We start from the raw sequence: 26,362 nt of genomic DNA, 5'->3' as shown, positions 1-26,362 counted from the left end.
TTATTAATTTCATCAGTGTGGTGCCTGTCACATCTGTGCAACTCGTATGTCAGATCTCTCCTCTGTGGCTGCATGCTGCCTGCAGCTACACTTCCAATGTCCATGCGACTGTGAGTTTCACTATCTTCATCTATACTAGAAAACAAAAAGAGGGAAAAGAGCATGCACACGTGCTACTTTGTGACTATAACAACGCTGTTGATAATATGTCCACCATACCCTGCAGTCCCTGCTGTAGCCAGGGAACACCACAACAATCAGTATTTCATGTTTTAAAACTCATGTTTAGTCTAATTTTCGGGACAAACATGACAAGCGTCTGGACAACTGCTCTGAATTCGGGACTGTCCGGAATTTTTCAGGCAGTCTGGTCACCCTATCAATCAAATGGTGCCGGTGAATCTGATCTTGGATTTCACTCAGTAGGCTAACCAGCTGTTATTTATTCAGGAAACAACCCTTTATGAGAAGCATAGGGACATAGTAAATATGGGTGGACATGCAGGTCTACGTTTATATAAAAGTTTACCCTACTTCATTCAACAATGGACTGCTCCCCTATTATTGCCACAATAATTATTTACATTGTAAAAATTATGTTCATACATGCTTTAGGAATAATCGTATTTTATCGGGTGCCTGGACTATTGGAGAAGACAAATCATATGCAGCGCCCTTCACATCAAAGCCAGTTTGGTTGGCTATATGCCATATCAAGATAGATGAAGGCAACAATAGTAGGCTTTAAGTATGATATTTTAATGTGATCTTATCTACACAATCATGCAAATTAAAAAAGAATAATAAGTAAAATAATTGTATTAAACCAAAATAACTAAATTATAGATAATCAACATTAAAAGTGAAGTGCATTCCCTAGAAATCACCATGTTGCACTGTGGTTATTTCTAACCTGTTCCACAGCGGCTGAAACTTTTATTATTCCAAAAGGAGACTTAAGACTTCACTCAGACTCTTAACCAAAGACTTGACTAGGACTTGCACACTCAATATTATCAACAATATTAAAAAACAACTATTACTATTACTATGAGTAGTTTATTGACCAAGTTATTTCATACTTTTCCTTGAGTAGGTTTGTCAAATGCAAATTTTTACTTTAGTAGTTTTTACTGGTAGTAATTGTACTTTTACTTGAGTAAAGATTTTCAGTAATCTAACTACCATTGCAACAAACAAACTTAAGTTAAGTTAATCCTTTAGATTTTGAATGTGTGGCCAATTTATCAAAATAATTCCTACTTGAAAGGGAATGAAAGTTAAACTTACTCTCTTATTACTCGGCCTTCATAGACTTTGCACAGGGATGATGTCATACACAAAAACCGGAAAATTTTACATATGAACCTTCGTATCTTTAAAATTCATAATAAAAAGACTAATAAATTACCCTGTTTGCAGTTCAAGGTGTCCTGTCAACATTTTACGTATGTCTGATAATGGCGATGTTAGGAATGTGGTTTTGTGTTCATGTTTCCTGTTTAAATCTGTTTTTGGGTCTGTGTATTCTGTGTAGCCTTGTTCATTATTATTCATCTGCATCCTTAAGTTACTTAGTATCTGTCGTGTCTCGTGTCTTAGTTCTTAGTCCTGTACATTAGTTCAGGTCTTTAGTGTTTACTCCTGGTCTTGTGTTCTGTTTAGCCTTGTGTGTTCCTGTGAACCTTACTTCCCGTTTTATTTTGGTAACCCTCTGTACCTGGTGTCCTTGTCTAGCTTTGTTTGATTACCTGATGTATCTCACCTGTGTTGCTCCCGCCCTGCTCGTTAGTCCCTGTGTATATCTATGCCTGCTTGTGTCTTTAGTCTTTGTCACGTCCTTGTGTGTGCGTCTTGTTGAGTGTTCCGCCTTGTGCTCTGTTTTCCCTGTTCTGGATTACCTTTGTTTGGGCCTTTGCCCTGAGCTGCACGTAAGCCTGTTTCAGTTGAGTTTGAGTTAATAAAGTCTTTTTGTTTGAACTGCATCCTCCTCTCGCCTTGCCATTGTCTGTGTTTGGGTCCTCACCCCAGTCTGCACTCAGCACCCCCACCCGTGACAGGCGATCTTTGGAGAACATATTTTTTGCTTTTTCTCTGAGGGGGGATGGAGGAGGGTAGGGTCATGAATTTCTATCTGTCGCTCACAGCATTTTTGACTACCACTGTGAGTCCCCTAAAATAGAAATTTTCTAATCTTACAAATGGGGGCTTTAGTTAAAACACCAGCCGAGGACAGAGCAGGTTTATAAAAACTTAAACCTTATTTAGTCCTTAAAATTCTAATGCAGCAATTGATCTCTGTTTCATGATAATAAAAAGGGGGGACACTCCAGAGACCAAATCAGGAATCATTAACAAATAAAAATACAAATGTGGAGTATAGAGTATTTATAAAAAGACAGTACTGAAGAAGAAAAAATTACTAATTGAAGATAGATATATATATATATATATATAGATAGATAGATAGATAGTATGATAACTTTATATATTTATAATAAAACTAAAAGGTTTGAGAAACATGTATAAAACTGCTTGTCCTGAAGTCACTTAATACTAGAGACGGGAACCATTCCCACAGCAACAAAATTCTTTTTACTGACTCAAAGGCACAGCTGGTGACCCAAATGATCCTTTCTCTCCCTCCCTCTGTGTCAGTCTCTGTCCCACACAGACACCCTGAGGTCCAACATCCACAACACAGCGGAATGTTACATTCAACGTTGGCGATTTCAACATGTGTGTGAAATACCACACATTTATGCAGTCAAAGTCACAATATCATCTGGTGCTCTGATGAGTGTATTCAGTTTAGCATATTGTTTTTTCTCACTTATTGTACTGATAGTAAGTACATTATTATTTTGTTAGCATTTGCTGTATTGGATGTACTGTATATTTCCTTCTATAGCTATAATCATTTGTTTATGAACAATTGTTTTCCTTGTTGACAGTGGAAACAAGTTGTGAACAAGTTATTATTATTATCACATAACACACAGATATTAGTATTATCAAGATGTATTTAATCTTTCTTCAAGAGTGTTCAGATATAGTAACACTTTCCCTCAAAATGCTGCCCTCTCACAGAAACAGCCTGAGCACAAGGAGAAGGACTGAAGCTGGAGGCAGGAAATCTGTGCAAGCAACAATACATCTGAGGGCAAGCAAACAGTTTGAGCAGAAGTAGAAAAATCTAATCTATCTAATCTAAGCACAAGCAGGATTTTGTGGGAAATTTGGCTGCTGAAGCTGCAGTGGAGGACAGTAGTGCCATAGAGGTTAGAAGAAAACAGAAAATACAGCTGAAATCATTTTCACTCTACTTCTGCCAGTTGACCCCAGTGATTTTTGACAGTAGCCCATTGTAATAAACATTTGGAAGCTTAAACTAATTAGCATAGAAACCAATTGTAATTTGTAAAGTGTTATCTAGCCCTTTACTGAATCTCATGACTGAAATATCAGCAGGTAAGGTGGGATTTAGGGTAAACAGACTGCCGTAGGCTACTTGCAATATAGTCTAACACATCAAAAACCTATAACAATAGCCATCTATTACATTTGTAGTGAACACATTGGCTGTATTAAAATAAAACACTGAAAACATGAGCAGCATGTATTTAATCCTTTGATAGGGTAGAACATAGGCTTCATTTACAGGCACTTTCCGAATCAAGTCCAATCAGTATAATCAAACACAGCTGGACTCAAATGAAGGTGTAGAACCATCTCAAGGATGATCAGAAGAAATAGACAGCACCTGAGTTAAATATGAGTGTCACGGCAAAGGGTCTGAATACTTACATGTGATATTTCAGTTTTTCTTTTTTAATAAATTTGCAAAAATTTCTACATTTCTGTTTTTTTCTGTCAAGATGGGGTGCTGAGTGTACATTACTGAGAAATAAAATGAACTTTTTTGATTTTTGGAAAATGGCTGCAATGAAACAAAGAGTGAAAAATTTAAAGGGGTCTGAATACTTTCCGTACCCACTGTACTTGCCTGCCACAGTGGCAGGCAGTGAAAAAACATGGCAGAACCAAAAAGACTGAAAATAGCGAGTGAATCCTGGAAATTTCAGAATTTGGCGTGTGACTTCTTATGTTTTTCTGTATATGGCCCACATTCAAAAAAACGTTTGGCCACCCCTGCTGTAAACCATTTGTCTTTTTTCTCTGAAATTACAATCTACATTGTAAACTTTGTATAATCTGTTTTACAAAAAAATTAACTCAAGGTCCACTTACTAGCTTTTCAACCACATCTCACGGTCTTCATTAAAGGTTGGAATTTGCTCAATTGATCACATAACATGTGACAATGACAATGCTCTGGACACAGCTAGTAAATTTACATATGTAAGCCAAGTGAGGTTGTTAGTGGTTTGAAAAAACACTTCTGCAGTAAGATCTAACTGCTAAGGGTAATCAGATATGTACTCACCATTTGTTTTCCTCTGAAGTAGATTGAAAATCTTGTGGGTTGCTCTCTGACTTTGTATCAGCCCTTTTCATTTCAAAATACCTGTCTTAAGTTCAGTGCTAATATCTGACAGAGGAACTTCATGGGGCGTAGTAGGTACAAGATGTTAGAGAAATCATTACGCTGGTTGTTAATGAATCATCTTTGACAACCTCTTACACAGTGAGGCCGACCTTGTTGACTCATCAAACTGAGTTCCACATAGGCCTACTTGTAATTGTTAAATTTAACTTAAGGCTGATGTGGTGTAGGGCTGCTTGATTATGGCAAAAATCACTGTAATTTTGGTCAATATTGGGATCACGATTATTTAACACGATTATTAATTGAATTAGGAAACATCATGCACTTATTGAACTTTCAATTCAAAATTTGTCCGTCCACTCTCTGGACAAAGCATTTGTTGGGAGTTTTGGGTCTTCAGAGACCATTATTCCTGCATTCTGCATACTGGCACAAGTTTGCTGGAACCATTCTAGACACTTGGAATAAATCAATACTGCCTATACAAAAATTGACCACTAGAAGGAATAAAAAAAACAAAACAATACAAAAAAACACACTTAATGGGCTCTTAAAAAATAAAAAAAAATAAAAAGATATTTGAAAAGATATGAACAACCATTTCTGTCTGCCATCACAAAGCTTTTAGACCCAATCCCAATCTCCACCTTAAACCCCAAGCCCTGAACCCTCACATAGCCTACTTACTGTAGTCACCTGGTAAATGCTTGAGTATGAGAGGCTGCAAGGGCCCAAAATGGTATAATTGGGCAGCAACACACTTTACAACATCACATTACCACGATGATGCCTAAAAAAAGTGGGTTTGGGACTTTACACCACGTGGATATGTTACACATGGAGAGAGTAGCAGCCCTTCCTAAAGTCCTTAAGGCCTGAGCGTGTCAGGTTTTCAGACAGAGAAGACCCCAAAGCAGATCTGAGTCAAGACAGTTTATTCAACAGAGAATGAGCAGGGGAAGTCAGAGGTTCGGGGCAGAGGCTCCTTTCCAGATCCACGATTGGGGGGAAATCCGAGGTTGTAGATGGCGGACTGGGAGCGGGGAAGTGTCCAGACTGCGGGCATAACCGATAGCTTACAGGCTGGCGGTTTGCTGAGGCGGGAGAGGTCTTCTGAGACAGAGAGAGACAAAGTTTAGACTGATGCAAACGATATTCACGAGGCAAGACATAGTCTAAGGTTGGCTGGGGCTGCCGCAACATACGCGTGGAGATTCAACGATCCTGGATGTCTGAGCCTCCTATTTAGGCAGTGACTGATTGTGGACTACAGGTCTTCTTCTTCTTGTAAGATTCCGGCAGTGTAGACGCTTATGAGCGTATTACTACCCTCCACAGGTCAAAGTTTGAACTAAATTCTTACATACAGTTCTGTGTCATGCAAGAATTGAAGGACTGCCTTGGAGATCAGTTTATGCTCGTCACTGTGCCCAAACAAACAGAAAACAGAAAAAGCCTCAACTCCAAGTCCTGACAGTTTATTAACGAGTACATTTCTTTCTGCCCTATACTTTCTGCATTCCAGGAAAACATGCCCTATTGTCTCAAGACTCCCACATTCACACAAGCCTGAAACATGCTTCCCTACAATGCACAAAGAATAATTTAATCCACAGTGCCCCAACCTCAATCTGCACATTTTAACTGAGTCCCTGCGGGACAAAATGTTACATAAACATCTCTTCCTAACTTTGGGTTGTATAGAAAAGTAGTGTCTGCCTCTAATTTCGTTTTCCCACCCTCTCTGCCATTCTTTTATTAAGCCCTCTTTAATTCTTTCTCTCAGTTCCACTCTCCCCAATGATACATGGACAGTGGACTACAGGTCAGGTGCGCTGATTGAGGATGAGTCTCAGGTGAGTGCAGAGCTCGCAGCAGACACTCCCCCAGCTCCCAGACTGGAGAGAGACAATTAGAGACAAACAAAATCAACACGCTCACCACACGCACTCCAGACAAACATCCACAACACTCACAAGCTCACAGCCGGGGCCTCGTGACAGAGCGGCCACCGGTCACGTTTAGGAACTTCATGGAAACACAGCCTCTACGGAATTATCCCATCAGTCGTATTTTTTTTTGTTTTTACATTGTGTTTAAGGGTTACTGTAACCCAGAGGCCCTAAGATTATCTACTTGCCATACTTATCAATTGTGATAAGAAGCCACACACACAGAGCTATTTGTTGTGTTTCTCCAATTTCTCCATTTTTTCTTTTAGTGAGTACTGAAAATGGGTCTTATTGACTCAAACACACACTAAGGTTAAACATCACCTGTCAACTAAAAACATTTTTGTGGTGCGCTGGTACTACAAATGGATGAATGCTTAGATGTGGATGTGTAATCAAGTATCATTTTACTAGATCAGTTTTTGTTAAATGAAGACAACAGATGAAAATAAAAGAATGACATAGAATCAAATGATAAAACTACCTAATAATTAATATTTATGTGTGTGTTTGTTTTTGACTGGACAAGATGAACTTGTTTCAGAAAAATAGATCATCTGATCATTGGCTCCCTCTAGTGCCTACAGACATGCAGTATTAGACTTGTTTGTTTGGACATACATGTATAACTAACAATGAATTGGGAATTGCCACTGAGATTTATTATTCTACATACATTTTATGCTTCACAAGATCAATATTTGGTATAAGAAATAATTAACATTGTGTATCAAAACATCAAGCGCAACACTTTGTGATGTCATATTAAGTGAAGCTGAACCCTAACAGAGAAAAACGAGTGCACATTTTATTTCATACAACTTTTCACATGGTTTTATTCAGTATATACTATAATCAATAAATTCTGCAGTGGTGTCTAAAACTCCTAAACCTTTTTGTCATTGTAATGAAATGTATCAAAGATAAGTAATTTCTCAGAACAAAATAATCTATATTGCCCCTTCTCAGTTACTTATATTATATATATTAATGTAAAGATGTAGTGTTGGTGTGTTTTGGTTGTATGGTAGGGTGATGGTTCAAACACTCAACTTAAGAGAATATTTTCTGTGGTTAAGTCTAAATAGATAATACTGAACATGTCTTCCAGTATTGTTCTTGGTTTCCTTTCATTTATTAAAATTGATTATCACTTGTAACTCCTTTCCTCCATTACTGATTATATTGTGAATATGTTCCTTTACAATGATACTACTGTGCATGAGAAAGGTGAGAAATCTTATCCTCTCATTAGAAGCTTTTTTTCCTCTTGTTTTGCATTGTGACAGGAATGCGAAGAGAGGAAACACCCATTTAAGGTCACCTTCAAACTCAGTTGAAAGTATAGCTTTAAACAGACATTTGTAAAAATAAACATATCTGACTTTACCAACAAGCATTTGATCAATTTAGTTTTGTAGCAGTTAAGCCCAAGCAGAAAACAGATATTACTACTGATTCATGAAAAACTAACTACAGCTACAACGATGGCTTTATATGACTCAGCAAGTTCAAATGTATTTTTCAGAGGGGAAACAAATGCACTGCACGTAAGCCTGTAGACCCAAGATAAAGAAGACCCCCCCCCAAGTGTCTCTTTTTATCTTGGTGCAGTGACAAAACCAACGTTGACACTGTGTGTGCGTGTGTGTACCCTGTTCTATTGGGTTATAGTAGTAGAAACAGGTTATGTTAATCTCAGTGGCCACACCTTTCAGAAACCCCTTTCACTCAGCTTATTCTGGCAAAGGGGCTGGTGTTTGTGAGAAAACAACTGTCAACTCCAATTGCTCAAGGTAAAGTGTGCATCTTTCAGGTTTGACTTTGCATTTTATAGTATGTTATCTTAAAGTTTTGCTAATGTTTTGCCTTTCCTGAAGGTATTAATGGAAATTTGTATTCATAAACCTAGAGTTTTCCCCCTTACTGTAGTATATACATACTATACACAGAAATATTAAAATTGAGGTCCACATTCATTGATTCATTTTCCAAAGGAAATATACATGATCCTAAAATTTGCTTTAGTATATGATGTTTATGCCTCAACTGATGTTTTATAAACTCCATCAGATCATGTGCAGACTATCAGATTGATCTTTTATATTTGAAAAAATATCTGGGTCCTTACAGTGTTACAGTACAGAAGTAGATGTGCATTTGGCTTAGAAAAACAAATCCAGCAGACACACCTTGTTGTAAGTTGCAGTCTGAACTTGTCAGCTGCTGCGGCTTCGAATCCTTTTCTCACAGAATCATTGTCCACAAAATGTGGTTTTGACATGTCCAAATCCTTAAAAAAAAAAAAGACATTTTAAATCGTACTGACTTTGGTACTTCTTACCATAGGACCAAAATCGAAATGGACCAAAGACTAAACTCACAGGTGAAAATCAATCTTATGAATGTTGGGACCAGACCGGGACATACTCAGGCCAAACCTCGGGAGAGGGACCAGTGGGGAAGTAAGATTGAGTTCATTCTGGCAGTGGCTGGACACATTGTTGGTTTGGGAAACGTCTGGAGGTTTCCATACCTTTGCTACAAAAATGGAGGAGGTAAAGCTTTGTTGTCGCCAGGTGTACATCAGCACAAAAAACTGTGTTGTAATCTGCCTTGCCAGGGATTAAGATTCAGTTAATAAGCAAGTTGTAGAGCAACATTTTGCTAATGCCAGCTGTGAAAAAATAAAATAAAATTTAAAGTGACTATGATTTCTCAATGTTAAACTGACCTCTATATAATGTTTAAGAGCAAGCTGACTATTAATTACCAGATATTCTGATTGCCAAATTAATTGTTAAAAATCATTATTTGTATTGTCTGTATAATATCTGTCTGTATATATACAATTATATAAATATTTTAACAAGATATTTTCTTTTTATTTTAAAGGGGTTTTCTTCATACCTTATGTTTTGTTTTTGTTCACCTGTGGCATCCCTCTCTTCTTCCTGGAGACATCTTTGGGCCAGTACACCAGTCAGGGTGGAATAACATGTTGGAGAACAATCTGCCCTCTTTTTGAAGGTAAGTCCTCATAGTGTTCATATTTTTTAAAAACAATTCTATATGAGTTTAAAAAAGCCACCAAAAATAAATGCTAATGAATATATTATTATCAAAGTCGTAGAGACTGATATAGTTAATTAAAGCCTATTTTAAGTCTGCTGTTATAACTAACTACAATGCTACAATTAATCTCTGTTTTTATACTTAAAGCTGCTCTGATTAATATTTTAATATAAACTTTTGGTCACAATTACTATGTGTACGTTAAAGGGGTCACTCAAACCAGTAGAGAATGATCTCCGACTCAGTACCTGCCCTCAGTTCTCTGTGGTATTTAACATGTCCCGGAATTTTTTCCTCCTTTGGTAGGCCAAAACTTTAATTTTCCTGGTTTCCAGTTGCATCAGGCAGCTGTTTACAGTGAAAAGACTTATAAACCCACTGCACACAACCTTCCAAGCACCAACTGGCAGACGGACAAAGTTAGTGACTAGCTGGTGAACAAATAGCCGCTAAAGAGTCAGTGAAGACCAAAACAGAGCTAGAAGTGAATATTGGACTTTCATTGGTCAGGTCTGCTGACAGTGCAAACATTAATGCTAATGTTGATCTGTGTCCCACCAGATGTTTGATATCCAAACTCCTAATTTCCTTTTCTTGACTGCTGTTTCTTTCATTCTTGATCTCCTTGATCTGGTCCAATTAGACTTTTTAAACAGCAAACATTTCATGTCTTGGCAGGAAAAGCACAGGTGTATTTAATAACATTAATCATGGCTGTAACCTTATAAAGGTATTTTTGTGTCTTTTTAATGCAAGCAAAAAAAAATGTTATGAGAGCATATTTATCGCACTGCAATCAAAAATTAAGTTTGTAATTATAAATAAAGGCACAGTCACAAAAAGTTATAATTGCTAATTTGTCCTGATTGATTGCAAGTTAAAAGGTTTTCCTTGCAAGTCAGAAAGTTTTGCAGGTTAAACCGTTTTGCAAGTGAGAGAGTTTTGCAAGTTGAAAAGTTTTGCGAGTCAAAAACATAGACTGTATATAGGTCAAAAAAGGTCTAAATAAGAGATTCTATTGGTGGTTATACTAACCAATCATGGGTATGCATCAAATGCATGGCCACGCCCACAATCCCCTTGCTCCGACGGCTCCGTCCACTTTCTGGAGACGGAGCTCTAGCATGTACAGGCTAGATGGTAGTGATTTTAAGCTTTTATGAAATTAAGCTTTTGTGAAGCACTGAACCACCTGAGCCAATTGTTTCGAAAATGGGTTCATTACTCGAAGCTTCAGTTACAGTGACCTCTCCTGGTGAAGCTCAAGGCTAGTTAGACAGGCTAGTTGGTGGACAGGAGGCTTTTAATTACATACACGCACTCCCCTCGATGAGCAGTGCTGGAGAAACTACTTTACTTTTGTAGAAAATACCATTAGTTATAAAGCATCTTTGCTTGAATCACCCTTGGATTTAAAGTATATTTACTTAGAAAATTCTTTGATGCACATACATTAAGACTGAACATCATGTTCAAATAAAGATTGATGAATGCATGTATTTTGTTATTGAGGAGAGAGTGCTGGGAAATATGGCATATGCTTGTGTAACTATGACAGGGAGTGAATGTGTTAGATGGGGTGCACAACACTCACTTTCGAGATGATCAAGGCAGTGCCAGTGAATCACGTGACTGGACCGCGAACCAGTCGGTGATTCATTCAGTAAGTGAAGCAGTTGCTGCTTCGGATGTCACATGTCACGTGATTTTTTTCACACCAAAGCAAGCTTTGAAGCAGTGGTTCAATAGGATTGTAGTCCAGGGGTTTGAAGCATGTATCGAAGCTTCAGTGTCGCAATGCCATCACTACTAGATGGAGGTAAGTTGATGTTATGTCGCTCATTTAATGATTTAATGATTATTTATATTGACTGTTGGCCAGGTCATGGAGTCTATCGCCGTCTTCTTTTTTAGAATGACATGTATAACGGTTAGCTAACGTTAGCCGTCTTAGCATGAAGCTTGACTGGCAGTGCATTTGTGCACTCAGACATGACGAGCTAGGCTAAGGTTAGCTACTCATGTTTTAAAACACATTGTAGATGATATCCAGCTAAACTAGTTTTCTGTGACTGTGGTAACTGAAGTTTATGGACACACAGCTTAGAGAGCCTAAGTCCCTCCCCTTACGGTGGACCGCCATGGGACCTTATTTTGGAAAAATAGTGTACGGTAATGTTAGTCAATGGCAGGAGACAACAAATATTTTGATTCTGTTTGAATTGTGCCTTGAATTACACATATGATCTTTGTCGATTTAAAAGAAATATAGTAGTATATAGTAGTAGTTTGATGTAAAACTGTTGAGATATAAGACTGTGAAAATACGTAATTACAAACACCACAAACCCAAAAGTCGCGTATGTGACATCGTAACTTTCTCTGTCAATGACTGAAGCTAATGTTACTGAAGCTAACATCAAAACACTTGAGAGGATGATGTGATGAAAGAGCCAGGAGTCGTTGGATTAAACACATCAGGTGAGATATATTTCTGCGTGGAACATAGCTATATTATCTAGCTAATAGCAAGAAAGCAATGAACGTTAGCTAGCTTTACCGTGCTAACATGTTGGTGACGTATGTTGTGTGAGACGAGAGATGTAGTTTTCGAAAACGACATGTAACTTTACTGTTTTACAACAAAATGCGACTTTCTTTACTTGCAAAATTCTATTTTAAATTGACCAACATCATATGTGTAATTCAGGGTTCAATTCTAATGGGATTAAAAGATAAGTTGTCTCTCGCCATTGACTACATAATTTTTCCAAAATAAGGTCCCATGAGCCGGAAGGACAACCAACATGGAGGACGACCTGCACCGGCTTTACCTCCAGCACCCTGGCATGAAGATCCTGTTTTCGTCTGTGACCCAAAGTGTTGGTGGAAGGCTGATGCCAATCAGTGAACAGTGTTACGGCTGTATTTGTTTGTAGCTTAAATGATGCCATGATTGAGACCCTCGCATCAGACATGGCAGTCCTGGGCTATATTTGAAAAATGGATTTTATTTCACAACTAGGGCAGATTATGTTTACAGTAGTTAATTGCCTCAAAGACCACCTCCAAATGCAGTAAACTGCTTTCAGTTGGCAGTGTCACTGCTTTTGAATTTGGCTTTTAGGACCCATTTGCTTGCGCCTAAACATAGCTAACAGTCATGGTTAATGTTATTTATGTTCATAATAGTTGTTAAAAAAATAACATTCCCACCTTTATCCCCCTTTCTCCCTACCACCCCATGGACTCCTAAGTACTCTGGACCTATGCCGGACATACAGTAGCTGTTACCACTTGCACAGGCCCAGTCTGTTTATTTGAATAAATGTGTTTACTACATGTCCACATTTGTTAACATTTAAAAAAAAACAACACATGGTTTACATTTCAATAAATTTTACATTTACATTTACTCATTTGGCAGACGCTTTTATCCAAAGCGACTTACAATACATACTAGTAAGAGCAGCAATAAATACTAGTAAGAGCTCATGGTACATATCACATCAATGGGGTAAATACCTAGGGAAGGAAGTAAGAGTTAACAAAAAAGTGCAATCAATACAAGATATTTGTAAGGGGATAGAAGAAGAAGAGCACAGGAAGTGCATGTTAGAGGTTAGGAGTTAGAGGTGTTATAAGAGGAAGTGTTCGCGGAAGAGATGAGTTTTCAAGAGCTTCTTGAAGTTAGAGAGGGACACCCCTGCTCTGATGGCATGTGGTAGCTCGTTCCACCATCATGGTGTCACAGATGAGAACAGCCGGGACTGGGATTGCTTTGTGTAAAGGGATGGCAGAGCCAGGTGGCGTTTGTAGGAAGAGCGTAGTGGCCGAGAAGGAACGTAAGTTTGTATTATGGAGTTTAGATAGATGAGTGCAGACCCAGTAGTCACTCTGTATGCAAGCATTAGTGACTTAAATTTTATTATGGAAGCTACGGGGAGCCAGTGGAGGTCACCGAGTAATGGAGTGACACGAGTCCTTTTGGGCTGATCAAAAACCAGGCGCGCTGCTGCGTTCTGAACCATTTGTAAGGGTTTCACCGCACAAGCTGGAAGACTTGCTAGGAGGGCATTGCAATAGTCGAGGCGAAAGATAACCATGGTCTGTAACAGAAGCTGGGTGGCGTACTGAGGGAGGTAGGGCCTGATTTTCCTTATGTTGTATAGAGCAAAGCGGCATGACCAAGAGACAGCAGCAACATGGTCTGAAAAGGACACCTAGTCATCAATCATGAAACCTGTTTCTCACCACCCTGGTTGGAGTGATGTTTGAGGAGTCAATTTGTAGTTTGATGTTATGGTGGATAGATTGCTTGGCTGAAATGACCAAGAGTTCAGTCTTAGAGAGGTTTAGTTGAAGGTGGCAAGCCTTCATCCATGCAGATATGTCCGAGAGACAGTCCGTCATCCAGAGACAGTGGGATCGTCTGGCGGGAAGGATAGGTAGAGTTGTGTATCGCCTGTGTAGCAGTGGTAAGAGAAGCCGTGCGAGTGAATGATTGGCCCCAGTGAGGTGGTGTAACTTGAGAAGAGAAGGGGCCCTAGCACTGAGCCTTGGGGCACCCCTGTGGAGAGGCAGTGGGAGGAGGATAATTGTCCTTGCCACAAAACATTGTAGGAATGCCACAAGAGGTAGGATTCGAACCACAGGAGTGCTTTACTCGAGATGCCCATTGCTGAGAGAGCGGATAGCATCCTGTGGTTGACTGTGTCAAAGGCAGCTGATAGGTCAAGCAGGATAAGAACCGAGGATTGGGCTGCAGCTTTAGCTGACCTTAGGAAGAGCCGTTTCAGTAGAGTGGGCACTCTTAAAACCAGACTGATATGGATCTAGGAGGTCATTCCGTGAGAGGAATTCTGAGACCTGTTTGAATACTCCCCGTTCAATAGTTTTGGATAAAAATGGTAGAAGAGACACTGGTCGACACTTTTTGAGCAAGGGTGCAACCCGAGCCCTTTTGAAAGTGGTCGGGAAGGTTCCTGAAGCCAGAGAAGTATTTATCACATGATGATGAGTGATTGCTGGGACCACGGTAGGAGATATGGCTTGGAGGAGATTCGTAGCAACCAGGTCCAGTGGGCATGTAGTGGGACAGGTATGGGTCAGGAGTTCTGATACTTCACTCTCTGTGAGAGGAATAAACGAGGAGAGCAAAGAACCATTGACCTGGTAGCGCAGAGGAAAAGATGTAGTAGGACTGCTACAATGGTTGAGTTTGAGTCTTTTAGAGAATTGACCAATTATAGCCGCCACTTTGCCTGTGAAGAAGGCAGCAAAGGTATCAGCAGACAAGTTTGTGGGTGGTGGAGGAGGATTCAGTAGCGCTTTAAAAGTGGAAAATAATTTCCTTGAGTCAGTGGCACTGCTAATTCTGCTAATGTTGAGAAGGAGGATAGGAGCAGTTGGTAGCCCTTTAAGGTTGGCGGGGTCTATGGTTTTTTGCCATTTTCTTTCAGCGGCTCCGAGATCAGTACAGAGCCCGCGGTTGTTATCAGTTAGCCATGGGAGGGACTGGTTCGGGTGAGCAGGCTTGGTGGATAGAGGACACAGGCAATCCAGGCACGAGCTTAGAGTAGAGTACAGAGATTGTGTGGCATCATTGACCTCAAGTGAGGAAAATGTGTTGAGGCTACCACTGAGGCCAAGTGAGTGGGAGACAGGTTGCGGAGTTTTCAGCGGTGTGAGACAAATGGTGTTGGAACAATGGGCTGTTCCTGTAGGCATACCATGAACTGAATGAAATAGTGGTCTGACACATGTAGAGGTATGACTGTTAGGCACTCGGTGGCACAGTTTTGGACAAGAACGTATTTGCACCCCTTTTGTCTTTAATACTGACTGGAAATGTTAGATTTCACATTTTGATATACTGTAAGTCTAGTTCAAACACACGAAAACATGTGCACATCCAACAAACTATGCTCACATAGTGCTGAATAAAAGGGCTTAGAGTGAAAAAATAAGAATGACCTGCACACTAAGTAATTATGAATCCCACTAGGCAGTATAATTTATTGCAATGTTTCAAACTGTTTTCTCAGGGAAATACACTGGTATTGTGAAGGTTATACAGTGAGGTAAAAAGAAACAGCCAGCTGATGTTATGCACCTCTGATTAATAAGTGTTTTCTATCAGCTGATTTAGCTTTTTTCCATTGCCTCACCTAAGAGTAAAAGCCTCACAATACCTACAAGACTTCTCAGAGGTCGCAATAAATGACACCTCCTAGGGAGCTTCAAAACTATTCATTGTGCAAATAATTCTTTGAGTATAACTTCTCAGTGAATTTCACACTGGTCTCTTGCTTTCCATTTTTTTTACTTTCTGCAAAAAGAGATTCAACATGTTAACCTATAAATACCATCTCATTATTTTCATTTACAACTATTAACCATCATAATTTGTGAAAGGTTTAGATCACTACTATGTTTCAAATTAACATAGGGAACTGATGATTAGTCCCGCGACCCTGTATGCAGGATAAGCGGTTGACGATGGATGGATGGAACTGATGATTAGTCTTGCCTGATTTTATTTAACAAATGATTACACTACACAAGAAACAGTTAAACAAATTAAAATCATATCCTGCATTCATGAAAACAGCAATATAAAGGGTAAAATTGTTGTTTTGTATGACTTGAAATAATGTACAGTTATTACACTTAAATAAATGAAAATGTGTAAAAGTTGTAACAGTAATTATGATAATGGATCCTCTGGGTAGTAACAGTGGTAAATAAGTAGTGTTCATATACTGTGGGATTAGGTGTGGAGTAAAAATCAAAACAATGGTTCAGCAAAGCAGTAAGGTGCAGGTGCTGTCAGGGAAAGAGCCAGCCACAATAGAAGGTGGGACTTTTATATCCTGTAGCACACTGGGCCCAGGTGCTCCATATCAGGTAGAAGTAGACTAAGCAAGGGCCGTCACACGTCCTACATGAGAGACAGACGACAGGTTAGAAATACGTGCAGCCAGAGAGCGTAGACACAAAATAAGAAGCACCTGTCACACACATATTGCTGGCTAATCTAGCTTTACATATTTCGCCCTACAGCCCAGCTTCATAAGGTATAGCCACTGATTCTGATAGTGTCCACAAATCCTTCCTCTCCCTGACCACCCTGTTATAGTACCTTGCACAGTAAAGTCAATAACTTGTCAAAAGTATTTTCACTCTAAATTATAACACTTCTGTATTACGCCCTGACTGCTGTGAATGCTGATTTAAAAACTACGGCTAGCATACACTCACATTAAGTTAGCATCGTTAGCACAGCTTGGTATTGCTTAATGCTGGCTAATTTGCTAGTTAATGAGCTAACGTTACATGCTGCTGCCGCCACAGTGGATGATGAGGACATCCAGTGCTGCACTTCTTCACAGGGAGGGGAAAAGAAGGGGAGAAGCCAGCCAGACCAAGAGACTTCCAGCAGGGTGAAGATGCTTCCTAAGCTCTCTGCAGCTCCCTCTAGATCTCTGGCCACCATGCTGGACATAGCTGTCACCAATGAATGATGTCCCATCTAAAGGAGAAAACGTAACAAGGCAGCAACACCTCAAAATATCTAGATAACAGTCTATATTTTCAATATAATAAAAGTCTAACGTTATTACAGTGTATGCTGTATGACCATAAATGTCAGTTACCACAGTCACAGAAAACTAGTTTAGCTGGATATCTACAATGTGATAAACATGAGTAGCTAACCTTAGCCTAGCTCGTCATGTCTGAGTGCACAAATGCACTGCCAGTCAAGCGTCATGCCAAGACCGCTAACGTTAGCTAACTGTTATACATGTCATTCTAAAAAAGGAGACGGCAATAGACTCCGTGACCTTGCCTACAGTAAATATAAATAATCATTAAATCATGCCATACTACATTTAAAAAGCATTTCTATTGAAATGAGCGACATAACATCAACTTACCTCCATCTAGCCTGTACATGCTAGAGCTCAGTCTCAGAAAGTGGATGGAGCCGTCGGAGCGAGGGGATTGTGGGAGTGGCCATGCATTCGATGCAAACCCATGATTGGTCAGTCAAACCACCAATAGAATCTCTTATTTAGACCTTTTTTGACTCGCAAAACTTTTCAACTTGCAAAACTCTCTCACTTGCAAAAGGTTTAACCTGCAAAACTTTGACTTACAAGGAAAACCTTTTGACTTGCAATCAAGGACAAATTAGCTAATAAAACTTTTTGTGACACAAAAAAAGGCCTGTTTATTTTTAATTACTAACTTAATTTTTGATTGCAGTGCGATAAATATGCTCTCATAACATTTTTTTTTTGCTTACATTAAAAAGACAAAAAAATACCTTCATATAACCTTTAGTGATGCTAGATAGTATTCTGCATTTGTTATTTTGCCAGTTTTCATTTATATATATCAGAGTATGAGTATAATAATTATTTTTTAACTTGTAAAGAATTTGATTGTCATTGTCATCAGAAGTATTGCAGTAGACATACGACACTTGTCCCCAGCTAAATACTTGAGATATAATGTCAATCACAATGTAACTAACTGTTACTCCATTACAAGTCCTTCATTCAAATACTTACTTGAGAAAAAGTAAAGAAATATTATCAGCAAATGTACTTAAAGTATCAAAAGTAAAAGTACTTACTCTTGATAACCTGCCCCTGAGAGTGATATTTTTATATTATATATATTATTAGATTGTTGATACATAAAAAGTTACATTTTACTGATCGAGGTATCTACTTTTAAATACTTTATGTACATCTAGGCAGATTAGTCCAGTGTTTACCAATCTAGGGGTCGCGTTTTATATAAAAGTCTTATTTTGAAAAGTAACCAGTAACTAAAATAACAAAAATAAATGTAGTGGGGTAAAAAGTGCAATATTTCACTTAGTATAAAATGGAAATACTGAACTAAAGCTCAAGTACCTTAGAACTGTGAGTAAATCTACTCAATGACTTTCCAGCACTAGCCACAATATTTCAAATGTGTGTGTGATCAGTGCACCCAAGCACTGCTTCAATATATTTAATGTATTTTACAGTATATACAGTGTCACGATCCTGTGCTGAGGTTGTCTGTGTTATATTATTTTGGCCATGCCTTCTCTGTGTTTTGATTTTGGTTTCTCTGTTTCTGGGTTTTGGTTCTTGATTCTGAGGTTTGAGTTTTGTATCTACTTTTTAGGTCTGTCATCTGTTGAGTTTAGTTCACTGTCTGTTTGCTTATTGATCTGTTTGGTATCTGTTATTTCGTCTAGGTTATAACAGTTGGTCCATGTTTTCTGTTTCCAAGTTTTGTTTCTTGTCTTGTGTTCTCTGTTTAGCCTTGTTCTGTGCCTTAGTTATGTCCTTGTACTTACTCATAGTTATGTGTTTGCGTTATTTTGGTTTTGTCTGCCCTTGGTTCTATTTTATCTTAGCCTGTTTTCCTTGTTGGTGTTAGTTTATTTGTGATCTGTCTGCTTGTGTCTGGATTAGTTTGTTATTTTTATTATTCTGTTCTGTTACTTCTTATTTTGACACGAGCTATGTTTAGTGTTCAGTACTTGTGTTATGTCTGTTCCCCCTCAGTAATCTGCCTGCCTGCCAGTCTCTCTGTTTTCCCCTGCTGTCTCTCTGCCTGCCTGTGTTTCGTTAGTCATGTCTCTCACCTGTGTATTCCCTCCCAGCTCGTTAACCCTGGTGTATATATGTTTGGTTTTTCTGTTCAGTCCCTGTCTGGTCATTGTTGTATAGTGTGTGTTCTGCTAGTTGCCACATTACCTGTTCTGCTTTTTGGACATTGCCAGTTTCCACTGCCTACGAGTTTTGTTTTTCCTGTTGGCTTGGATTAAAAATACTGGAACTAAACCTCAGCAACCTGTGTTGTGCATTTGGGCTCTCTCCTACTTTGTGAACCCTCGATCCTGACATACAGTGCAAGTTAGTTTCTGTAGCTTTAAGTCTACAGACATTAGGAGTTTATTCATGGTTCACTTTCAACCATACAACATCTGTATTTCTCTACAGGCTTAGGTTATGGAAGCCAAGTGGTAGTTTTGTACACTGGGGTGTATTACATCATCATACTGGCCTGGACATTTCTCTACCTGTTTTCATCCTTCAGGTCTGAGCTTCCATGGGCAAGCTGTCACAACAGCTGGAACACAGGTACTAAGACTTTTGTTTCCAGCTAGTACATAAAACTATGCAATTTGTTCACCTTTTAAATTGTTGTTTTCAACTTGTCTTCTTTCATGAAAGATGCCTGTTTTGAGCATGGTCACAATCAAACATCCCCTCTGCACCTGAATGGCACATCTTCAGTTGTAGAGTTTTGGGAGTAAGTAGCATGAATTAAATCATCATACGCTAAGGGCAATTTTTTAAAATTTTTTTCCTTAATAAACTTTGTTACAGGAGGAGGATTTTGGGCCTGTCAAGTGGAATTGAGAATATTGGCAATGTTCGCTGGGATCTGGCCCTTTGTCTACTACTTGCTTGGATATTGTGTTACTTCTGTGTCTGGAATGGAGTTAAGTCCACAGGAAAGGTAGTACAGTACAATCTTAATGTTAATTGTCAGTGTTTTATTTTAAAAAGTGACACACAATTAGCTGTTTGTTCTGTCTTAGGTGGTCTACTTCACTGCCACATTTCCATATGTAATGCTGGTGGTGCTGCTCGTTCGTGGTCTTACATTACCGGGGGCCAAAGATGGAATCATGTTCTACCTCTACCCAGACCCATCTCGCCTCACCGATCCAGAGGTACAATCTTTCCCTAACCTCAAAGTGCTGTGAGTGCTTAAATAAGACTGAAGCCAGCCTACAGCTAGGCTAGTAGCTCTGTGGGGCTGTATTTAAGCATAGTGGTGCTTTGAGCTAAATATTAAACATCAGCATGCTAACATGCTCATAGTCACAATGCTAACATGTTGATTTTAAGAGACTTGAAAATATACAAACCTAAACTGAAGTTCCTCCAAATTCCTCAGGTATGGATGGATGCTGGCAGCCAAATCTTTTACTCCTATGGAGTTTGCACAGGTGTTTTGACATCTTTAGGAAGTTACAACAAGTACAACAACAACTCCTACAGGTTTGTATTTTTTTTCCATCTGCACTCACTGTACTGTACAGTTTTGTTCCAGACTACTTACTGTACTTTGGATTAGACCAGAGCTTTACTAATTTTCAGTGTTTCACCTACAGAGACTGTGTGTACCTGTGCATGTTAAACAGTTTAACCAGCTTTGTAGCTGGCTTCGCCATCTTTTCTGTGCTTGGTTTTATGGCAAAGGAGCAAGGTGTGGATATATCGATGGTGGCTGAATCAGGTATGGAAGGTTAATAATGTTTGACCGAAACCCAGAGTAATACTGTTTGAATTAAGAATGTGACATTTTTCCCCATGTACCTTTGCAGGTCCAGGGTTGGCATTCATTGCTTATCCTCGGGCGGTGGCTCTAATGCCACTTCCCCAGCTGTGGGCTATTTTCTTCTTCATCATGATCATCTTCTTAGGATTAGATAGTGAGGTAGGATTATGTATCAAGCCTGTTTAGAATTTAATAATCAGACACCATAATACAATCAGATTGTATAAATACCAAATAATCTCTTTCATCACCATAGTTTGTATATCAAGAGGCATTGGTCACAACCATCTCTGACATGTTTCCTGACTTCTTTCAAAACAACTGCCGCCGTAAACTCCTTCTTCTTGCCATTTCTATTGGAAGTTTCTTTGTTGGTCTTCTGATGGTCACCGAGGTGAGGGGTGAAAACGTTTTGATATTGTATTCTTTATTTACTGTGTATTGTTTATAAATGCAGCTACTGTAAGAGTGCTTTGTAATTATAAAAACAATTAAATACATAAAAGGCAGGAACCTAAAGGAAACCTTTAAAAATATAATCATTTATACCTAAACAGAAGTGATTTACATGAACAATACACTTTTGAGGAATATTTGTATGCTGTGTATGTGGTACATACTTTTACAACAACATATTGGACCAACAGAGTGTGGATGATGCAACCTTGTTTTTCTTCCTTGTAGGGAGGCCTTTATATTTTCCAGCTGTTTGACTATTATGCTTGCAGTGGGATGACACTCCTGTTTATTGCTATTCTTCAGTCTGTCTGTATTGGATGGGTCTATGGTAAGAAAAACGTTTACCTTGATCAAATTTGCCACTGTTGGATCCCTCTATAAATTCATGTACAGTTAAGTCTTTCGTTCCCCACCTGAGGGGCCATGAGTCAGTTGAAAAGAAAGGAGGAAAAAACAAAAGAGCAATCACTCGTTGGGTTAACCCCATCATGTAACCTGTGATTGATCACAAGTAGCTTTTAAAGGGTCACAAGCAAGAGGTCGGGAACCTCTCATTTAAACCCATATTCTTGTATTATAGTTATTCAATAACTTTATAGTGAATGCAAGATGAGATCTGAAAGTTTCCTCACATCCTATGTGAGGCTGAATTTTGAGGAGCTGTCAACAAAATGGTTTCTAACACTGGAAACATTTAAATGATCTTATAATGCAAATGGGTTTTCTAAACCCCACAGTGTAAACCATAATGCTGACGCAACTAACACTATTTTCTTCAGGTGCTGATCGTCATTATGATAATATAAAGGACATGATTGGCTATCGACCGAGGCCTTTCATGAAATATTGTTGGCGGTACTTCACACCAGCTATCTGCACTGTAAGTATTGGAAATGTAGGCATGCCTGCTATAACTTTCTTCCTACTGTACTAACAAGCAGGTGTGTTTGACAGCTGACAAAACAATCAGTGTCTAGTGAATAGATTTGGTACACAAACTGTTTAAGTTTTGAAAGATTGTGTCCTTCCTCCTCAAATGCCTCACAGTGGTCTATTTTCATTGTTCCCTCCAACAGTGACATGAAATATCTGCCCTTGGGTACTGTATTGCAACTCAAGGTTGTTCAATGTAATTTTAAATTTAAGGATTCAGTGAAGGTTATTAGTGCATCACTGGCTTTTTTTTCTTAAATGTTTAATTATACAATGAATTTATGTGGTCTTTAATCTGTAGCTGCCACCACAATTAAACATTTACAAAACAAAATTCAGGACACAAGGGATGGCAATGCATGTTGTGTTGGAATTATTAATTTTTTTAAGACATTATTTTTTACATATCATTCAAGGGCAAGTAAAAAATGTACCTTTACTGAATTATAAATGGTTATTACGTTAAATTTAGCTAAACACAGATGAACTCAAAGAGGGACTTACATACATAGCAAAGTCAACAATATCACAAGCTTTAACATATAAGAAAGATGAGCATTTGGAAATGATGCAGCAGGAAAGTGTTGGCTTGAGGCTGTCAGCAATAGTGGAAACAAGTGTTTTATTGTATGTTTTTAAAAATACACTAGCCAATTGTGAATTTGCTTCTGTGTGTAATGCACACGTGATCATTTTGAGTTTGTTTTCATGCCTCTCCTTGTGTTTCTTTAGTGCACATTTCTCTTCTCCTTGGTCAAATATACCCCGCTCAAATTCAACAACACTTATGAATATCCCTGGTGGGGCTACACCATTGGAGTCTTATTTACTCTCTCTTCAACACTCATGGTTCCTCTATGGATGCTGTATGCTGTGAGTGTCACTCCAGGAACACTGAGACAGGTATAGCCACATGTTACTGCTTTTTATATTACTATTTCTGAATACCTAATTTTTTAGGGTATCTGTAACTGGCATACACAATCTTATACTGGCATTGACAAAGAAAGTGTGTGTGTGTGTGTGTGTGATGAAAAAAATGTTTATACACCACATGTTACCTTCTGTCAATGTTTTACAGTGCTTGCTGAGTCAAAAATCATAAAAGCAGAATTTGTATCTGTACTTCCATCAAAATCATTAGTAAATTCTGCAAAAGGTCTAAAAGTTTGTGGTGTTTGCTTCTGTTTCTGTCCCAGATTTGACTCTTTTCATGTAGCGCTCAGGCATAAAACAACTTGTGTTGGTAGGAAACGGGAAACAAACAGCATTTAACTTGATTAAAGACCCACCCCCAAACTCCAACCTCCGTCCCTATGCTGACTTTGTGGCTCTATGACAAATTTACGCTATTTCCTCTCTTGCTTATGAAGAGTCCTACTTCCTACAGCCACTCACTTAAATGTAAACATGTTTTTAAGGGCTTGCTGAAACAACAGATACTGTAATTTTTCATTGCCTCTGAGAACGGTGTCAGCCGTGCATTTAAACGGGGGAGGCTGGGGACATGTCCCCACCACATTTTGAAATGGCTGATTTTGTTCCCATCACTTTTTGAAAGCATTTGTTAATGTTCTGAAAATGCTTTGAGAGATTTATTTGCACAATAACATAACATGCAATTTAAATATAGAAGAAACACTGTCCACTTAACCTTAAAAAAAACAAGCTACTGAATTCTGATATATTTTTATATTTGGGTTGTCACCTGCCAGCTGAAATCTTTATATAAATAAAGACATTTCCACCATGAATTGAAGCAGGAAATGTCTCAATAATCCAGGAAATTAAGTGTTTAATGCTCAAATTCTTCTGGAGAGGACCACCTACTCATATTTCATATTTCGTCAAGTCTCATGACACTTGTATCATCACGTCCCTAATCTGAGCCTTTGTCCCCACCACTTTTCAACACAGTGACACACTTGGCGTCAGCACAAGCTCCTCATTGACTGGTAAAGCAAAGCAGCCAGTGACTGATAAGGAAAGCATGGACTGCTCTGTTTTGTAGTTTTTCATTATTAGCCTTGACAGTTTGTGTATTATGGGAAAGCATGATAAAGTTCAGCAGATTTGTCTTTAAACCACAGTTAGCATACTGTAGACAAATCATCCTTCTCTTTCTCCACACAGAGGCTGAAAGTTCTGTGCACTCCAGCAAAGGACCTTCCTACTGCGACATTAAAGAAGGCATCAAATAAAAAAGCTTTTCAGACTTTCACAGACTTAATCACACTGCGCACGACAGAAATTCCTGTTGACAGAGCTCAGAGATCATCCATTACTTAAACTGCAAGAAAGAATTTTACTTTTTATATATGGGCAACACTGACAAATACTTATACCAACTGTTTACAATAAGGTAATCTGACCTTCCTGGTTGTAAAAACCTTTTTATTGTGTGTTTCAGCCGGCAGCATATTTATGATAACTTCTGCATGTTACAGCTTTTGGAAATCGCACTGTAAGATGTGGTTTTTAAAGAGTGCCTAATATTGTTACTGGGGAGAAAGAAATGATTTTCTTTTTAAGGAAGGAAAAATGTTTTCCTTTCATTAGAAAGTGTTATAGACAGTGTCTTTCGCACATTAAATATTGTATTCCCAGAAGGTGTTATATTATTAATTACTTAAAATGAAATTAAATAGTTAAAGGGTATCATCTTTACTGAGTAACAAATGAGGTTTGATGTTGAGGTTTAGAGAAAACAAGGTTTTTAGGCAAGTACAGCACTTTACAATGCATCCAGTTTCACAAATATAACAGACCACACCTTTTGTGCCTTCAACACCTGAAACGGAGGGAATACTTTGTATGCAGGATGTAATTCAACACACTGCATGAGCTTAGCTAAATGCTTTTTTTTTCAATTTAATTACAGAGTAATATGAAGCGGCAGTGTAAAACCATTTCACACTTTATACCCAAGAATATAGGGCCTGCAATGTCAAACTTATTGTGTATTTCTATGTATGTGGATCGCTGTAATCAAGTACAAGCTTTCATCACAAAACATCTGTTACAGATAGGGTAACATGGGGTAATTCTAACAAAAAACACAAAATGTCAATTTTTTTGCCTTAACATTTGCTTTTATGGGGAGAATTAAAATAAGTTTTGCAATTGTTTACAGAGAAATATTTTATAGTTTTTTTGTTAAAGTAGTAAAATGCTAAATTATTATGTTTTGGGTTAGATGCCCCCCCTCCAGTGGGGTAAATTTTTATTTCAAAATATTGTGTTTTATTATGTAATTTTGTGCATATATGTTTTTTTTCCCACAGTTCAATTAATGTATGTTTGGTTTCTGTAAAGCGCTGGTAATTTTGACAAGTGCTCTAAAAAAACTTTATAAAATTTCATTATCTTATTATTTTGTGGAGTAAAACATGTGTATTGACTCCATTATTGTTTATGAATTATCTGTTGTGACAATCAGATGGATTATTTCTCAGAACTCCATTATTATACCCCAGTATTTTTAGTAAGTTGCCATCATTTTCTGCAGACTTCTTGTTCTTTCCGCCTATACCACAGGCACTCTTACCTAAATGTACCCTGCCGGTTTTTAAAAAGCATATTGTAATATTCAAATAAATTATATCACAACTACTTTGAGTTTTTGAGCATTTTTCTACAATTCCTTTGTCTTTTCTTTCTTTCTTTCTTTTTTTTTTTTACTGTACCTTGCAAGTAAGACAAGAAACACACATCTGACCCCTTGATAAGCACCTATTCCAAAGTTTGGCCTCTTGGAGACGCTGCATGTCTCTGTTCAAAAAGGCCTTCTTCAAAAACAATTTATTTCTTGCTGCATGTTGCATCTTGCTGTATGGTCTCTACCCATTAGTTGCAGGAAATATATCCATGCACCTACACAATGTGCCACATTTTCTTCATGTCTGTGAAAACATGCAGATATTACAAACAGCTGTGGGCTCAAAATATGCTTCTAAAAGCATAATTTACTGGTCATTCGATAGTATGGTTTGCAGGTGAATCAGGAGTAACACCAATAACAGAACGTATTAATGATATTCCTATTATCGGCAGCAATGTTGTGACCCCA

The 26,362-nt window shown here is 38.3% G+C and overlaps 1 protein-coding gene across 1 annotated transcript; it reads left to right on the top strand.

Moving 5' to 3' along the window:
- Positions 1-8,136: 8,136 nt before the first annotated feature.
- Positions 8,137-25,905, top strand: LOC119886737 (sodium- and chloride-dependent GABA transporter 2-like). The gene is made up of 15 exons (XM_038697658.1): positions 8,137-8,258; positions 8,812-9,020; positions 9,358-9,492; positions 19,551-19,691; positions 19,785-19,863; positions 19,941-20,073; positions 20,156-20,290; positions 20,518-20,621; positions 20,735-20,859; positions 20,948-21,060; positions 21,158-21,295; positions 21,586-21,688; positions 22,140-22,240; positions 23,026-23,196; positions 24,427-25,905. Exons 1-15 carry the CDS (start codon positions 8,152-8,154, stop codon positions 24,580-24,582), a joined length of 1,950 nt encoding a protein of 649 aa, XP_038553586.1. The 5' UTR covers positions 8,137-8,151; the 3' UTR covers positions 24,583-25,905.
- Positions 25,906-26,362: the final 457 nt, after the last annotated feature.

This window comes from Micropterus salmoides, unplaced genomic scaffold, assembly GCF_014851395.1.
Source record: "Micropterus salmoides isolate LMB-PRFRI ecotype aquatic unplaced genomic scaffold, ASM1485139v1 Ms_hic_scaffold_4, whole genome shotgun sequence".
Lineage (NCBI taxonomy): Eukaryota > Metazoa > Chordata > Actinopteri > Centrarchiformes > Centrarchidae > Micropterus > Micropterus salmoides.
The sequence above is the reverse complement of the archived record's forward strand: the minus strand, read 5'-3'. Positions and strand labels throughout refer to the sequence as shown.

Bases quoted from the DNA above. Each gene is read 5' to 3' on its own strand.
- LOC119886737 (XM_038697658.1), top strand. From the start codon at position 8,152: ATGTTAATCTCAGTGGCCACACCTTTCAGAAACCCCTTTCACTCAGCT. The intron at 9,493-19,550 runs GTAAGTCCTCAT...ATTTCTCTACAG, and splicing joins AATCTGCCCTCTTTTTGAAG to GCTTAGGTTATGGAAGCCAA. The intron at 20,622-20,734 runs GTTTGTATTTTT...TTTCACCTACAG, and splicing joins TACAACAACAACTCCTACAG to AGACTGTGTGTACCTGTGCA.